Here is a 16,499-nt window from a genome sequence, read left to right as displayed (position 1 = left end):
CTCGCGCCTAACCGCACTTCCAGCCTATCCTCCCTACTCGCCCACCACTTAGCACCAGTCCGGCGCAGGAGATTACAGAATCTGTCTTCTTCATCGACACTGAGAGACCGCTGCAACTCATGAGAGCGGGAGAGCTTCTCCCTCTTGAATTCTTCTTCTCGTCTGAATAAAAGTTACATTTACCATATCATACTTGTTGGAGATCATGGGGTTAGGTCATGTGATACGGTGCCCTAGTAGATAGATCTCTGTTTCTCTCTCTCTCTCCCTTATCTTTCTCACGCATTTTACGACTTGTTTACGTGCATACTGCTCCATTACTAGATCGTATTCCCATAATACTGCTTTTTGACACTTTTGAGTATTCCGCTGAAGAGCGAAGCCCGGTGGTTAAAAACTAACTCAATAGGTCTGTCTTGAAAACCTGCCGGGTTGGGGACTGAAGTGGCATTTGCCACATGCCAACTCGTATTCGAAGATTGAGGAAACGATAGCATCATCACATACTTGTAATGATCTTAAAAAAAAGCTCAATTTCCGGGATTTGCTCTGACGCCGTTCAAGGGTGGCTCTGACGTCAACTATGGACGCATGCTCGGTCTTGAGCCCCCAAAAATTATATAAGGTTCACGGTCGACCTATCTCGTAAGATCTCAATTATCTACTATCTTCTATCACCACTTCAAGTACTCAGTATCTCAATTCAACTTTCGATGTCACAGCCAGGCAAAGGAAAGCACATTCTGTTGACGGGAGCTAACGGATTTGTTGCCTCCCATATCTTATCCATTTTGATTGATGTAAGGACTCATATTATCAGATGCAGCATGTCTTGATGTCAATAGACTGCTAATTCCCCAGCAGGAAGGCTACTTCGTGACAGCGACTGTTCGCTCTCCGTCCAAGGGGGACGCCATCATCGTAGCCCATCCTACGTGGAAGAACAACATTGAATTTGCCATCGTATCGGACTTTACGTCGGAGGCGCCGTTTGATGACATTTTTTCAAAGGCGAAATCTCCATTTGACTATGTGATCCATACCGCATCGCCTTTGAAGTTCAAAGTCTCCGATATCCGAAAGGAGATGATTGAGCCCGCTGAAAAAGGGTGAACTTCCATCCGCATAGCTGAAATCTGGGTAGCGCTAACTTCACCAGCACGAGGGAGATACTGAAAGCTAGTCAAAAGTACGGTGGCTCCACTCTGAAACGATTCGTGCTTCTTGGCAGTGCGGTGTCCGTGCTGAGCTCATTCGAGGACATGACCAAAGAAGGCAAGCCGTACACCGAGAAAGACTGGAACCCAGTAAGCAACCTATTCTGCAAGTTGCTGTACATACCACATGTCCAAATTTTGACACATTCATAGGTCACAGCTGAGCAGGCTGTTGAACGAAATGACCCCGTTCTCGGGTACAACGTGTCAAAAACCAGAGCCGAAGCCGCGGCATGGGAATTCTTCAAGCAGAACAAGGTTCCCTTTGACTTGACTGTCATCAACCCGGATATCATTACTGGGCCGATGATCCATCCTATCGAAGGGGCAGGCTCCATTAATGAAACCAACCATTTTGCTATCGCCAGCTTCATTGATGGAACCCACAAAACCATCGAGGGAGTCGAGTTCCCTTTCTATCACTTTGTAGGAGATATCCTGGGACTTCCCCTAAGCGAATAGAGCTAATTGACTGCTAGGTTGATGTTCGGGATGTGGCGCAGAGCCATGTCGATGCTCTCACCAACCCAGCAGCCGCAAATCAGCGGGTTCTTTTGATATCTGGGCTCATTTCCCCGCAGCTAGTGGCTAACACCATACGTGAAAATTTCCCCAGCCTCAAGGATCGAGTGCCAGAGGGAAATCCCTCGCAGCTTCTTCCTCCGGGAATTCATCCCACCGGCTGGGATATGAAGCTCAGTCTGGAAATTTTGAGCAAGGGCCGCAAAGGAGGGAAATGGGAATACATCGACTTGAAATCTAGCGTGGTCGATGCTGTCCAATCCATGATTGATTCCCGTGTCTTATAACCTTGAAATTCTGTGGCGTTGGGGTTTTGAAACCTCAATATTGCTCAATTCAACCTTGGAATTGTCCAAATGGTAAAGTACCAGTGTTAAACTTTCCAAGGTTGGAATTGCGTTGTTTAAATATATGTTTTGACAAATGAATGCAACATAGTATGATGCGTGATTCGTAACTCCAAGAGTGAATACAGGAGGGTCTTAGAATATGGGGCTTCAGTAGATCAAACAGATATAAAAAAAATTAAATTTTGGGTCGGACAGGCTTAGAGAAGTGACAACCTTGGAACTGAGCTTCCGTGGACATCTCGGAGTCGGGGCAATTGTAAGCATGTAGGGCGCGCGGGCTCGGGACTTGAGACCCACATTGCCTATGCGCCCTCCTACTGGAACAACCCCGGCCGCCACTATGTATTTCTAACACCTGGGCACTTGCTTAACAGATTTCCACCCATGGATTCCAAACCTTGGAAGTCTCGGGCCTTCACTCAGCGTTTATATTGAGTTCATGCCCATTCCTTCTGTTCTTTGCCAATATCTTTATTGTATGATTGTTACAGCTCTCCACTGCAACCCGGCCATGGATGAAAAGATTGCAGCAGAAGAGAGCCCTTCAGGGGGACTGGAAACATGCGAAGATCGTTCAACAAGGCCTCTCAGTCGCTGCTGCTCCCTGAACGATGGCTACGACCCTTGTACAACGGAGCGAACCCCCACCAGATTAGCAACCGTGGAAGAAGAAAGATTTCTCGTCACCTTGGATGACCACGACACAGCGAACCCTCGCAATTCTAGCCGCATGCGAAAGTGGCTGATCGTTATCACTGGTTCCATGGGTTCACTTTGTGTGTAGGTATACCAACTTCAACATTGCTTATAGGCGCTAATGATAGAAGTACCTGTACCTCCTCCATGTATACCATGACATATGCCCAAATCACCAAAGAATTCCAAGTTTCGAATATCGTGGCTACACTGGGGCTATCCTTCTTTATTTGGGGACTTGGTATGTGTGGGCTCGGCGCTTTCCTCATATTTCTGTGGCTAACCTCCACACACTATAGGCTTCGGTCCTCTGCTTCTCGCTCCTCTTTCAGAGGTAAGGTTGTTCTCATGGCCCAACGAACGCTTCTGATTTGTTCTAGTTCTACGGCCGTCGACCGATTTACATATGCTCCTTGGCGATGTTTTTGGTTTGGCTGATTCCATGTGCTGTGGCAAGAAACATCGAAACACTATTGATCGGAAGGCTATTCAGCGGACTTGCGGGCAGCGCATTTTTGAGCGTTGCAGGTGGAACAGTTGCGGACCTCTTTCCACGTCATGAGCTCGCAGCCCCTATGATGGTATATACGGCGAGTCCATTTATTGGACCAGAGATAGGTCCCTTGTACGCTTTTAGCGGTTACCTCTTGTAAGAAGAGCATGGAACTAACACAATTTGTAGGGTTGGAGGCTTTATCAATCAATATACAACCTGGTGAGTAAATCAATCTCACCTCTGCTCTTATAGTCATAGAAAATGCGCTGACTCCACAGGCGGTGGTCCTTTTATGTCCTGATGATATGGACCGGCGTGCTCCTTGCAATTATTGTTTTCTGCACGCCCGAGACATTCCAGCCCATGTAAGATAAATTTCTCCCCGGAATTACAAACCACGCTGACTTGTCTAGCCTTCTGAAAAGAAAAGCCCAAAAAATGCGTATCGAGACGGGCGACGAACGATGGAGAAGCTCATTAGACGGTGGAGAGAAAAGCATCCTCGCCACTGTGGGCCAATCAATTTACCGACCAATTCAGCTGTTGGTATTTGAGCCGATGTGTCTGAACCTCTGCATATTCTCGGCTATATTGCTTGGTGTTCTGTATCTATTCTTTGGTGCTTCTCAACTCGTCTTCGGCAACATTTACGAATTCAGCCTTTGGCAACGAGGATGCAGCTTTCTTGGCCTGCTAGTCGGCATGGTCCTTGCTATTCTTTCGGATAGGTTCTGGGGTTGGAATTATGCTCGGTTGGAACAAAAGCAAGCCAAGGAATCTCCCGAGTCACCACCCCAGCCCGAATGGCGCTTGCCACCTGGTAAGTCTTCCACGAAGCTCGAATTGCTCAATCTTGCAATGAGACTGACATTGATAGCTATCATGGGCGCTCCATTGGTGACGATCGGACTGTTCATCTTTGCATGGACAATTTATCCTGGTGTGCACTGGATTGGCCCGATAATTGGCAGTGGCGTATTTGGAGCAGGGTAAGTGGCATGGAAGTTTGAGCTCTAGACTAATTCATGTCAGAACAATCCTGGTTTACTCGGGTATCTTCACATTTTTGGTCGACGCATACCCATCCTATGCTGCCAGTGCACTTGCCGCGAACAGTTTCGCTCGGTCGGCTTTTGGGGGGGTTTTCCCACCTCTCGGTGTACAAAGTCCGTATTGCATCCTTCTCCCGGCTTTCTCGTTATGGCTCTGACCCGCAACACGTAGTGTATAATCGATGGGGGTATCACTGGGTAACGAGTCTACTGGCCTTCCTGACTCTCACCATGCTCCCCTTTCCGTAAGTACTCCAGTGCTGCAGGCCCTAATCATGTGGGCAGTTCTTTTGAACTCTCAGGTGATGCCCAGGTCCACGGGTTTCGGATGCTGACATTCTCCATAGATACATATTCTTTCGATATGGAGCACGTATTCAAAAAAGCAGTCGGTTCACAAATGCCCAAGGCTAGCACTACGTCCGATGTTTAGGTTGCTTACCGGAGCTTGCTCGATACCTTGTAATTTTTAATCAATATGGATCGCGGGACAGTCTCCTGTCCTTGGATCGGTGACCTTTAAAGACCTGGAAGAAAACTCGGGGGATTCCAAGTTTGTCGGTGTCCTCCAAAAATGGGTCAACAGCCGACTCAAACTCATCCGATCCTGATAGGGAACGTAGAGGATATGGGAATCATCTCGGGGGGTTTCCAAAATTCACTTTATATAGTAATTCCACTCCTGGGAAAAAGAGCCGCTGAATCGTTGGCTTCGTGTTGGCGCCTGTGGAAGCCTGGTTTGTCAGGCTTCGAGCAGGTTACAAGAGTCTCTGTCTCTCTTTCTCTCTTCCTGCAATGCTCGTCTCCACAATACACACGTCCGTCCATGTCTTCTCCCTGTCTCCTCATTTAGTTACCTGTTTCTCTGTTCCCCGGATCCCATGAAAGCTAAGATGGCTCTCAATATTGATCGGCAATCAAGTAAGGCGGAATAGAGTTTTCCACCTGCGCCGCGACATCGGGTGTGAACCCGTGCTCACCCTGCCAGTCACGCATTGTGGCACCTTTACGAAAGTGCCCTGCCAAGTGATCAGTCCGTTCTCCCCAGCCGGTCAGACTCTGGCCGCAGAACCCACAACGGCACACAAAGGGAGGGGCATGGACTCGCCAGCCATCAAGGGGTGGAAGCTTGGTCAAACGGTGAACCAGCCGGAGATGTTGTACCAGATGGTCTTTGCGATTGAATGTAGGCTTCATTACAACACAGTTGCTGTGATTGTGCTCCGCAATATGTTCCGGCGATGGTTGGGGTTTGGTACAATATGCGCACACATCTTGTCCCGTCGAAGGGTTTCTCGTGAGGCCACTTTCAGGAGCACATATCCAGACTTCCAGGTCGAGATGGCGTGATTTCTCATGACGGGACCAGTCATACTTGGTCTTAAATCTGTGGCGGCAGAAAGTGCAGGAGAATTTTCGTTCTTTGTCGTCGGCGCTTTTCTCACTTGGTATCTGCGCAAAAGCATGGTTGGAATAATTTGCTGAATCTGCTTGACCTTCAGTACTCTGAGTTGATGACTTTGGTTTGTCCTGCATGACAGTGGCATCAAGGGAACTGTTATCAGCTGGAACAGAACTCTGCTGGCCGTGGCCGAGGTCACTTTGAGTTCCGCGCGAGCTTTCCAGATAGAGCCCTGGTGTCTGTGAGAGCGAACCAAATGCTGGTACCGGCATGGGTATATCTTCATGTCCACCGATGCGAGCACTCAAAGAAATATTAGAGAGATCTGGAATTTTTGTCAGTTGACCCTTGATCCTTTCCGCAAAATGACGCGCTCGTGCTTCAAGGCGGGCTTGCTAGAGTGTAACTGACCTTCATTTGATGCCGACTCTCTTGGAAGATTCATAAAATTTGGCCACGTCGTAGCATGTTTATTTGGAGGCGATGCATTTACATGTCCTGCGGTTTCATTCCCTGGGAGGACGCTATCATACTCGGGCCATGGTGCACTTTCAACACGAACACTACGAACCGATTAGCGATTTTGATTTTTTTGCGTACTGAAACCAATTATTGATGCATACTGCTCTTTTTTTATGTCGCTTTCCTCTGAGCTTTGGGCTATCGTCGACCGAAAAGGCCGAGGGAAAGGGTCGTAGAAGTCCATGGTCAATGCGTAGAGCGAGAGGTGATGATTGATGTGGAGTATGAAGCATCAAAAAACCCAGATTGACCCCTCATCGATGGTGATAATTGCCCGGTGGAGCAACCTTCTAGCCCTATTACACCTGACCTGGTGGTCTTCGTATGAGTGGACTTGATGTCGGTGCCGTGTGCGAGTGATGACAATATGGGGCGATGCCGGAATTGTAGTGATATCGAGAGGTCACTCAAGGTCTCTCACTCACTCGAGTTGCAGATCATTGCCGCCTAAGTCGTCCAGCACGTTGCCGTCAGTTGAGTTGTCCAAGAGCAAGTTGATGATTCTCGGTGGTCCGGAGAGCGTTGCGGCGTTCACCGCCCTGAGCATTCCCGAAGGTGCGTCGCGGCTAGGCTCGGATGCCCAAGCTTTGGCCTTGGGGGTGCCAGGAAGAGTCCGAAAGACCATATCATCGCCTCGGAATTACTGTTTGGCATTTCGATACTAGCTTTCATAGATCATATGAAGCTGGGCCAACCCAGCCGGATTTGGAACATTTTTGCACACTTCGACGGTCGTAGAAGTGGTAAAAGATATGAAAAGAAGTGAACAAAAAGCCCAGGTGGTCGAGTGTGAGCAAAGTCTTTCCAACATGAAAGGTTAAAAAGCAAATTGGTGAATGAGTATTTCTTCTTTACTCCGTACCTTTTGGCTCGATTCGGCAGAGCTGAGAGGTCTCCCTCGCAGCTGACGTTTTACCTCACCATGTCGGGCATGTCAACGATGCACCTTGCACGGATCCGCATGAAGAACTGTTCAACATGCATCCAGCTGGAACTATCTTCAGACTACACCAACTTTTGGTCCCAAAATCAATGATGCTTATGTTCTATGCAGGTAAGGAGTAAGATTGCTCCTAAGTCCACCCGTCTACTCCGTACTTAAACGCCGACACCATAGTGGGGCGATCACAGCTATCGACCAATGAGGAGCTTGCTGTCTGTTATAATCTAGCCGGATTAGGCTAGATTCTTGTCAGCATCAGCCCTGGCGGATCACGGAGTTAAGCAGTTCGAACGAGTCGACTATTAAATGATCTTTATGACCTGAATTTAGGATTTTGATCCAAGTCAAGCTCTCCCAATTTTCCAACGATCAAATTTGTCTCGCCATGCATCTCATTCTCACAGGCGCCACCGGCTTGGTCGGTTCTTCCGTCCTGGACGCCATGCTCAACAATGCAGCCATTTCAAAGATCTCGATCCTGAGTCGCAACCCCGTCCGAATGGCAGAAGATGCCAAAGATCCACGAGTTCATGTCATCACACACAAAGACTTCGAATCTTATAAGCCAGAGCTACTGGACCAACTCAAAGACGCCGATGGATGCGTCTGGGCACTGGGCACGAGCCAAAACAATGTTAACAAGGAGTAAGTAACTAAGAACGAGTTCAACTTCATGGCTCCTACTAACCATGCCCAGGCAATATGTCAAGATTACCAAAGACTTCACACTGGCAGCTGCCAACGCCTTTTCCACCATCAAGCCCTCCAACCCGCCCTTCCGATTCATCCATGTCTCGGGCGAGGGAGCCACTCAAGATCCCGGCCGATTTGCTCCAATTTTCTCCCGGGTAAAGGGCGAGACGGAAGAACTGCTCGGCAAGTTATCGGAAGAGAACCCCAACTTCCGCGTTGACAGCGTGCGTCCTGCGTTTGTTGACCCAGTCAATCATCATGCCATCAAGCCGTATCTCCCGACAGGTGGATGGGTTGAGGCAGCAACGAAGGTCGGAATCTCTTTGCTTGCACCGGGAGTTCGATGCTTCTACAAATCAATGCACTCTCCGACTGAGCATCTTGGGCCATTTTTGACGGATATGGCGATGGGTCGTCACGAGATGAAGCTCCAAGGACCGGGAGTGTTTAAGTTGGGTGGCGGCTTTGTCATTGAGAATGTCGGTATGCGGAGAGTCCTCGGTCTGTGAAAAAGGATTGGATTAGGAGGCGAAGTGGCGTTGGCGTTGATAATCTCATGCATGTAATACTAGAGTTCGAACTATTTTCTGAAATTTGAATCAAATGCCCTTGAAATCCGTGAGAGCGGCTTTGAGCCACCATCTTACGGACTGCCATCTTACCGAAATAGGAAACTTATCTCAGCCATCGGCTAGATCCGAGCCGGTCGACGATCAGCACCGTAATAGGGCGCCGCAGGAAATCGGACAAAGAATGCGATGAAGCGCGCTAATTTCCATAACTTCATGGGTTCAAATTTGGCGCGCCTTAATACTGGCTGTCATGTCGGATGTCAGCTATTGGGCAAATTTCCGAGCTTATTGAGCCCCATTTCGGGCAACAGATGCCACATGGCGGATCAGGGGCCCTAGGCGGACTTTTCTTGATAATGTGACATCTCAGGAGATGAATTCTTTATCTGTGAAGCAGGGAATGGAAATTATCCAAGGTTGGCGTCCATCGAATCGGCGGAATGCGTTCTCTAGCGGCGACCGGAGCATTTACCGAGCCTCACAGAGTGCAGATCTGATGCCGTATATTGGACTCAATAAGGTAATTTCCGTGTCTCAATAGGATACATGATAACTCTGACTCGAGTATGATCAATCCTTGCTGGTCTTGCAATATAAGTAGATTCATCATCCGCTGCCTGTTTGAAGCTCAGCACACACCACAATCACAAGTCCTCAAGCAAACATGAAGTCCTTCCAATTCAGCGGTATTCTGGCGCTCTTCAGCCTTCTTGCTGCCACGGCAGTTCACGCTTCCCCAGTCTCATCTCCGGCTGACATCCCTCTGTGCGACACGAAGCCAATCTGGCGCCAGGACTGCATCGGCCCCGATGGACAGGTCCTGCACAATTGGTAGAGTCTGATGCATCTATACAGATGGACCATCCGCAGTGCCACTGAACATGTACGATCATATTGCCGTGGACTGCAGCTAGGGGATCTCACCCTGACTGAAAATTAAAACAGTGTCCTCCGCTGCGAACAAGGCAATGCAGGAGAACCCCGGGGATCCTCACATTTTTTCTATTCATCCAAGGCTCGATCGTGATTTGATCTCTATTTCAGCTTGACACATCGGTGCGGTGGAAATCAAATCGTCTTTCAACACTTTTATCAATTTTCGTGTATTCTGGAATCCCATTCTACGGACTCTTGCTCAAGGCAAGCGTTGTGATTTTCAATTTTGAACTTGAGCTCCCGAGGTCATATCCACGGTTCAATTGTTGGGAAACTTCTGAGATCTTGTGCATTAAATAGCTTTCTTTGTTAATATAGTTGGATTCCCAGGGGATATTTGATTCAACCCTCATAAGAACAGTTATTGCTCGCCCGTCCGCGTAATAAATTTAGCACATAACTACCTATAGCCTTGGAATGTAAGAACGAATACTTGTGTGAGAGAGCAAAGCCACACCTGGATTACGCAGATCGTCAGCTAGGAAGATCTTCAACTCAACCTTGGAAGTTGTTTCCAAGGTTTCTAACTACCACCTGCGCAGGTCCTGACCTCGGGGGTCTCAGGTCCATGGGTAGCTCCAATTGTTTCATCTTGCCAGGAATATTGAGCGGTGTTGTGAGCCCCCGGGCCGCTGTTGTTATATATTTCGAGTAATGACGGGCCATCAAATATGAGAACATTAGATAAATTATGCTGGCATGAAGGGTGGGGCAAAATTAAAAATAACGAGATCTAGTCCTGCATGTCATACAAAATGATTCGGAACTATAGGGAAAAGACAAGAGCTCACTGCGAAAAGGAAATCTAACACGTGACTCGCCGCGCTGGTCGCTGGTTAGTCGCTTTTGGTGTCTTCAACTGTCCTCGGGTAATCCCAAACGTGTTTTGTTGACCTACCTGGGCAGCTTTCAATCATAGCTAGGGAGTGGAATTGACGAACATGACTGCTTATCAATCTTTAGCGCAGCCTGCGCTTCCGTCTGTCCTGTCCATGGAAGTAGACGATGAAGATTCTTTTGAAAGTGAATATCGAGTACGAATTGGCAATCAAGTCAAATATATCATCATATCTCCAAAAACATTCGACAGAGATACGCTTTCATTCCCTCTACAGTCCCTGCCAAGTCTTCCTAGGGAGGACGAATGGACAGTGGCCCATATTTCACGAGACGAAACCAGCGGTGACTTGAGAACTTCCATCTCAAACCGAGCACTTGCCAGCGTCAACTGTCGATGGCATCACACCTTAGTCGATTGCCTGGAGCTAGAGAGAACGAAAGCTCTCACGGCATCGGCGTTCGAGGCAGTCTCGCATTCGGCCCTTCCAAGCATCTCCCAAGCACCAGCGACGGTTATCGCTAAGATAGCTCGGTTTGAGTGGGAAATTCCTCGCATCGAGCGGGAAACACGAGCATATCAGCTACTTGAGCGTTCCGGGCTGGTACCGCGCTTTCTCGGCCATATTCATGAGAACGGACGCATCATGGGATTTCTATTGGAGAAGATAGAGGGACGCCATGCTTTGATTGAGGATCTGGATATCTGCGAAAGAGCTTTGGGAAAACTTCACGACTTAGGGCTTTTACATGGGGATACGAACCGTTATAACTTTCTGGTGACGGAAGAAGGGGTAAAGCTACTCGACTTTGAATGTTTGCAGGAAAATGCCAGTCGGGAGGCTATACGGAAGGAGTCAGAGAGTCTACGTCTTGAATTGACTGAGGAGTCCGGGCGCGGTGGAGGTTTCATACTCCAGGGCGATGGCACTTGAAAATGTCATAGTTGTACACAGGATGATCGAGGGGACAGATACCGTCGACAGTGGGTCGATCCCAATTAAGAATTCATCTCCACTGTCAACAGGAGCTGTGGGGAAGGTCACTGTCAGATAAAATACAGTCTCTATGGAAGTGAGTGTATTTCAAGGACGGTGTAAAGACAAAACAGGTATCGTAATATTCAAGCAAAATTACAACAGCGGTCCCACCGACAGCTTTAATATTCAATGAGTTGACTGTCAGTACAAGTAAGACCTCCAAAGGTATCGGTGGGACCCGTACGCTTCTCAGGTCCACTAGGTAGCCCCATCTACATTCTAGCACTAGCCTGACGTGGGTTAAGTAGGGTCCATTGTTGTTACGTAAAAGCAGAGGCAGGAGAAAATGATGACAGTACTCCGTACTGGGTCAACTAGCTATGTCTAATACTAGCTACACAAATTCAGGTACAAACAAGGAAAAAGGTCATGAGTGCCTAAAAGAATCAACTGAGCTTCGAATCTCGTTGTACAGGGGTCCACACGGGACAGAGCCTCACAAAGTGGGCTGTGTATTAAGAGATCCCGTCAAAGTGGATTCAGAATGACCGTTGTGCATAAAAAGATGACACAAGGCTGCGCGGCCCGAATCATTTGCTCTCAAAGAAACCCTTAAGTGGGGTAAGCTTCCCCCTGCTCGTTGGGCTTCCCTGTTACTCCAATGAGATTGCCTGGACGCTTGGCGACTGCGCCTGTCTCGCTTTCAGGGTAAGCAGCCTCCCCATCCATATCACAAAACTCTTGATTTTTACGCATCTCGCGCACCGGCTAAGGTTGATCTCTCGGCTTTCCTTGGCATTTTATATCATACAGAGCGCCATGATACTTCGCGGTGCCAGGCATATGGCTATAGTAGCCTTGCAAATTATACCATTTACCAACCATGTTTACGCGCTTGACTTGGACGTGGACAGTCAAGGTGAGAGATTGAAATTTTTGGAGATATACCCTGTCCCTGTCCCATCAATGGCGGATTGCTGATTGAATTGTTTTTCTCTATCAGAATCGATCCAAAATGCTGGGAGCACCGCTACATACAACATGATGAAATGGTACACGGGAAATGGGACGGACAACCCAGGTTTCATCTCAAGGTCCTGGTGGGAGGGCGCTGCACTGTTTCTGGCGTGCCTCAACTATTGGCATGCCACTAACGACACAACATATAACGAAGAAGTCAGCGTCGCGTTGCAACATCAAGGAGGTTCGAATGGAGACTACCTGCCATCGTGGGCAGTAGGTGTAGTAAGTGTCAACTGCTATACATCTGGTAACCCATGCTAACCACCATATGGGGAAATGATGATCAAATGTTCTGGGGCCTTGCGGCGATCACTGCAGCGGAATACAAATTTCCCAATCGGCCTAGTGGTGATACCTGGCTCACCCTCGCTGAACGTGTTTTCTACAATCAGAAAAGTCCCAATGGAGGGGGATGGGACACCACGATTTGCGGAGGTGGCCTACGCTGGCAGAAGGATGTGTGGCAAGGTGGCTATACCATGAAAAACTCAGTGTCAAACGGTGGCTTTTTCATGCTCGCAGCGCGTCTCGCTTGGTATACCCAAGAGGATGAGTACGCGAAGTGGGCCGAAAAAGTCTGGGACTGGTCCACCTCCGTGAACTTGGTTAATAACAAGACTTGGGAGGTGGCGGATAGTGTCAGTCAAGGCACGGGGGGACCCAATGGCTGCACCCTTCCTGATCACACCCGGTGGACTTACAATTATGGTACTTTTCTGTCGGGCGCTGCCTACATGTATGCCTATGTGAGTATTTTTTCTTTTCTCTCGCGATTCGTTGACACTAACAGCATTCCGGGATGAAGACAAACGATCATAAGTGGCTTGACATCACAAATAACCTGATGGATGCATTGTTCGCTACATTCTTCCTACCTCAATACGGAGGTGTGATCTCAGACCGATGCGAACCTTCGGGTCAATGCGACGAAGATGCGAATCGACCGATTTTCAAAGGCCTTACAGTATCATGGCTTGCAGATATTGCATTGATCATCCCTTCGCTCAAGGAGAAGATTCTACCCAAGCTCCAGGTCTCTGCCGAGGGCGCCGCGAAGGCATGCACTGGCAATGGCCAGAATCTCTGTGGTAACCGCTGGTGGGGCGGCAAATACGATGGACAAAATTCAATGGAGAATGCAATGAGTGGCAGTCAGATGATGAGTGCTATCATGGTGAAATTCCTCGACTCATCTTCAAAGCCAGTCTCGACGGCAACTGGAGGAAACAGCTCAAGTGATCCCAATGCTGGTACCGAGGAAGCCTCCAAGTCTTCACAATTGCCCCCAGTGACAACGGCAGATAAAGCAGGAGCTGGAATCCTGGCGTTGCTTTTTGTGGCTGGTATAATAGGTGGGGTGACCTTTTTGCTTATGGGCCCTTAGCCTTTCTTGAACAATTATGGAAGAGTCGAGGTACATGTAGTTCGTGGCCATAATTTCCCAATGAGGGAATAGGTCTTCAGGCATCGCCGTCTTCAGCCCTCAATGGACCTTACTAGTCTGGAATAACATTCGCAGATACGAATGGGTATCATCACATTTTCTTTTGGGTTTCACATATTGTGATCCCTGTATCACACGTGTCTGCCTCCTAAGGCAGACTCTACCCCTCTTTTCCCTTTGTGCATCCGCCATTTAGATCTCTATAGAGATTTCTTCTCGATGTGACATACTCGACTTAGACAATTCCACGCAAACATCTTGTTCTTTCCTCTCTCAAGCCCTTACCTTGATCATTCCCCATCCTACGGCTGATATCATGGGATTCCAGCAAGTCATAACGCAGATTGTTGCGGGTACCAAATACCTGGTGCACCCACACGCCTTGGTAAACATAGACATGATCATTGAAAATGAACTGTTTAACATTCTAATCGGCTTTGCAAATTAGGGCACGGTAATCGAGGGCATCCAACTTCAAGGAATAAGACCAGTTGTTCTCCTCGCGGCGGAGGTGGTCCGGAAAAGTTCTGCGAACTCTGAGAATATTCTCCAGCAATTCAGTCACTTCCATGAAGTAGACGATGTCTATAATGAAGAATTCTCGAAGTCTACTGTGCTCACTGGCACACCGGAAGACCTTGATATTGGGATGTCTACTCTGAAATCTTTCAATTTCACAGCAGTCTATACTTCAACCGCTATTCAGCTACCTCCCGGGCCTTATTTTCTACATGGCTCAAATATCCACCAGGCCTGGCGACTGTATCGGGATTATCTTGATGCCTTCATCTTTGGGGTCGTGCCAGAGAATGCACTCCAGCCTGAAAGGTTCGTCCTCAATGGTTTGCAAAGAAAGTATAATCAATCATATGATGGCTGAACTAAATTCTTATTAGGTTCAATCCACTGAGTGCTATGAGCGATGATGGAATATGGAAAGAAATCCCAGTTCCAAGTCGCCTTTACTCACAGCCTTCTCCAGAAAGACCTCTCGCGGGTGTTCGGTTGTGTGTGAAGGACATATTTCACCTAAAGGGAACAAAGACGACTATGATGAGCCGTCCATACACAGAAATGTATCCCGCCCAAGAGCGAAATGCTGACTACGTGGAAAGGCTTCTTGGCCAAGGTGCCATCATCCTTGGAAAAACGAAGATGACAAACTTCGCATCTTCTGACGAGTCGACCGACCAGTGGATTGATTTTCATTGTCCAACCAACCCCAGAGGTGATGAGTATCAAAGCCCGTCGGGCAGTTCTTCTGGCGCAGCTGCTGCGCTAGCAGGATACTCTTGGCTAGACTCTTCTATTGGTGGAGACTGTAAGGCTCTTCTTCTTCAATTATGCATATGTGGTAAATGCCTGAGCAAAGACTGACATCTGGATTTTTTTCCTTTATGAATATAGCTGCCGGGAGCATTCGAGCGCCTGCCACTTGCAATGGTCTGTTCTCAATCAGGCCATCCACGGAGTCAACTTCTATGGATGGTATTGTTGTCAATTCTCCGTATGCCATTATAATCCCATCATCCATACAAGCCTTCCAGTATACTGACTTGAAATCCAGGCATTTTGACGTTGTGGGAATCTTTGGTCGCAGTTTGACAGATCTACACCTTCTAGCCTCGAATACTCTGGACCTTAGCGACAACTCGACCGCATTCCCCTCGAAAATCATTTATCCCCTAGATTTCTTCCCGCACAGCAACCCAACCCATCAGGCTATGGTGGACGAGTTTTTTGGAGTTCTTGAGAACTTCTTAGGCACTAAACGAGTTAAAATAAGTCTGACTGAGAGATGGGACCAGTGCCCCCCACCGGAAGCAAATGGAAAACCACTCAAGCAATACTTGGCCAAGGCATTTTCTCCATCCTCGAAGTCTGAAGATTAAATTAACACCAAAAAGAGTGCATTCTGGTCCATGTGTCACGATTATTATCACGGATTTGACGATTTCCGAGCAGAATATGAAGTTAAATACGGGAAACGCCCATTCGAAGGATCAGTCTTGAACTACAGATGGTAATATCGCAGGAGTTGAAGTTTCCATCTTGAATTCTGACTCTAATTGTTGACAGGGGAGTTGGCAAAGAGGTTACTCTCGAAGAGTACAACGCATACCGTGAAGAACTGAAAGTCTTTCGGGCATGGTTCTCTGACACCATGTTCTCTCAAGATCCCGACACCATGTCCGAAGCAATCATGATTATGCCATATGGGTCTGCCAATCCAAAATATCGGGACGTTGCTAATGAGTCGGTCTATCGATTCCATATTTTGTAATATTTGTGAAAGCTGACGAGATCTATGTAGGGCTCCATCAAGTGCTGGTACCATTGGCGAAAAGTTCATTTCACCTGTCCTCGGGATTCCACAGCTTGTATTGCTCTGTCAGTGGTCTTACCCTTTTATTCTACTCCTCATCTCCATTGGATCTAGATCACGCACTAACACGGGCTTACTAGTTGGACAAATGCCATATCAATCAAAGATCTCCGGGAGGCTTGAGCATCGACCAATTGGGAGCACTATCCTGGGCGCAAAGGGAAGTGACTTGATGCTCATCAAATTGGCGAGAGCGGCCTTCCAAGCAGCATCATGGCCCACTAACATCGATACTGGGAGATACATGTTTCCTTTGGGAGATAACCTGCGTAATGTTGCGCCTGTTCAAGCAAGTTCCGATAGGGAAGGTTTCGTCCGCTTGCAGGTGCCAAATGGCAAGCTCTAAGTAAACCGTTGTTAAGAAGGAAATTCATGTTGTCTCATGTTCCCGAATCTGCGCTTTTCCGGGCACTTTGTGGGGTTTCGGG

At 48.0% G+C, this 16,499-nt stretch overlaps 8 protein-coding genes across 8 annotated transcripts; 6 read left to right on the top strand and 2 right to left on the bottom strand.

Annotated features, from left to right (window-relative positions):
- Positions 1–713: 713 nt before the first annotated feature.
- N7506_012245 (NAD dependent epimerase/dehydratase) lies at positions 714–2,026 on the top strand (the record flags this gene model as incomplete). The annotated part of the gene is made up of 5 exons (XM_056961536.1): positions 714–800; positions 862–1,109; positions 1,160–1,307; positions 1,371–1,643; positions 1,697–2,026. 5 exons carry the CDS (start codon positions 714–716, stop codon positions 2,024–2,026), a joined length of 1,086 nt encoding a protein of 361 aa, XP_056806070.1.
- Positions 2,027–2,600: 574 nt separating this feature from the next.
- N7506_012244 (MFS transporter) lies at positions 2,601–4,491 on the top strand (the record flags this gene model as incomplete). The annotated part of the gene is made up of 9 exons (XM_056961535.1): positions 2,601–2,869; positions 2,917–3,026; positions 3,085–3,119; positions 3,166–3,410; positions 3,468–3,500; positions 3,560–3,646; positions 3,695–4,101; positions 4,159–4,270; positions 4,314–4,491. 9 exons carry the CDS (start codon positions 2,601–2,603, stop codon positions 4,489–4,491), a joined length of 1,476 nt encoding a protein of 491 aa, XP_056806069.1.
- Positions 4,492–5,233: 742 nt separating this feature from the next.
- On the bottom strand, positions 5,234–6,007 carry N7506_012243 (uncharacterized protein; the record flags this gene model as incomplete). Its single annotated transcript, XM_056961534.1, has 1 exon — positions 5,234–6,007. The coding sequence occupies one exon, from the start codon at positions 6,005–6,007 to the stop codon at positions 5,234–5,236; it is 774 nt and encodes a 257-aa protein (XP_056806068.1).
- A 671-nt stretch (positions 6,008–6,678) lies between these two features.
- On the bottom strand, positions 6,679–6,882 carry N7506_012242 (uncharacterized protein; the record flags this gene model as incomplete). Its single annotated transcript, XM_056961533.1, has 1 exon — positions 6,679–6,882. One exon carries the CDS (start codon positions 6,880–6,882, stop codon positions 6,679–6,681), a length of 204 nt encoding a protein of 67 aa, XP_056806067.1.
- A 703-nt stretch (positions 6,883–7,585) lies between these two features.
- Positions 7,586–8,402, top strand: N7506_012241 (putative nucleoside-diphosphate-sugar epimerases; the record flags this gene model as incomplete). Its single annotated transcript, XM_056961532.1, has 2 exons — positions 7,586–7,845; positions 7,898–8,402. The coding sequence occupies 2 exons, from the start codon at positions 7,586–7,588 to the stop codon at positions 8,400–8,402; spliced, it is 765 nt and encodes a 254-aa protein (XP_056806066.1).
- A 1,940-nt stretch (positions 8,403–10,342) lies between these two features.
- Positions 10,343–11,173, top strand: N7506_012240 (uncharacterized protein; the record flags this gene model as incomplete). The annotated part of the gene is made up of 1 exon (XM_056961531.1): positions 10,343–11,173. One exon carries the CDS (start codon positions 10,343–10,345, stop codon positions 11,171–11,173), a length of 831 nt encoding a protein of 276 aa, XP_056806065.1.
- A 1,086-nt stretch (positions 11,174–12,259) lies between these two features.
- Positions 12,260–13,625, top strand: N7506_012239 (glycoside hydrolase family 76 protein; the record flags this gene model as incomplete). Its single annotated transcript, XM_056961530.1, has 3 exons — positions 12,260–12,458; positions 12,560–12,987; positions 13,047–13,625. The coding sequence occupies 3 exons, from the start codon at positions 12,260–12,262 to the stop codon at positions 13,623–13,625; spliced, it is 1,206 nt and encodes a 401-aa protein (XP_056806064.1).
- A 1,982-nt stretch (positions 13,626–15,607) lies between these two features.
- Positions 15,608–15,969, top strand: N7506_012238 (uncharacterized protein; the record flags this gene model as incomplete). The annotated part of the gene is made up of 2 exons (XM_056961529.1): positions 15,608–15,708; positions 15,765–15,969. The coding sequence occupies 2 exons, from the start codon at positions 15,608–15,610 to the stop codon at positions 15,967–15,969; spliced, it is 306 nt and encodes a 101-aa protein (XP_056806063.1).
- Positions 15,970–16,499: the final 530 nt, after the last annotated feature.

This window comes from Penicillium brevicompactum (genome assembly GCF_028827555.1).
Source record: "Penicillium brevicompactum strain IBT 35665 chromosome Unknown utg000009l_segment0_segment0, whole genome shotgun sequence".
Taxonomy (NCBI): Eukaryota; Fungi; Ascomycota; class Eurotiomycetes; order Eurotiales; family Aspergillaceae; genus Penicillium; species Penicillium brevicompactum.
The sequence above is the reverse complement of the archived record's forward strand: the minus strand, read 5'-3'. Positions and strand labels throughout refer to the sequence as shown.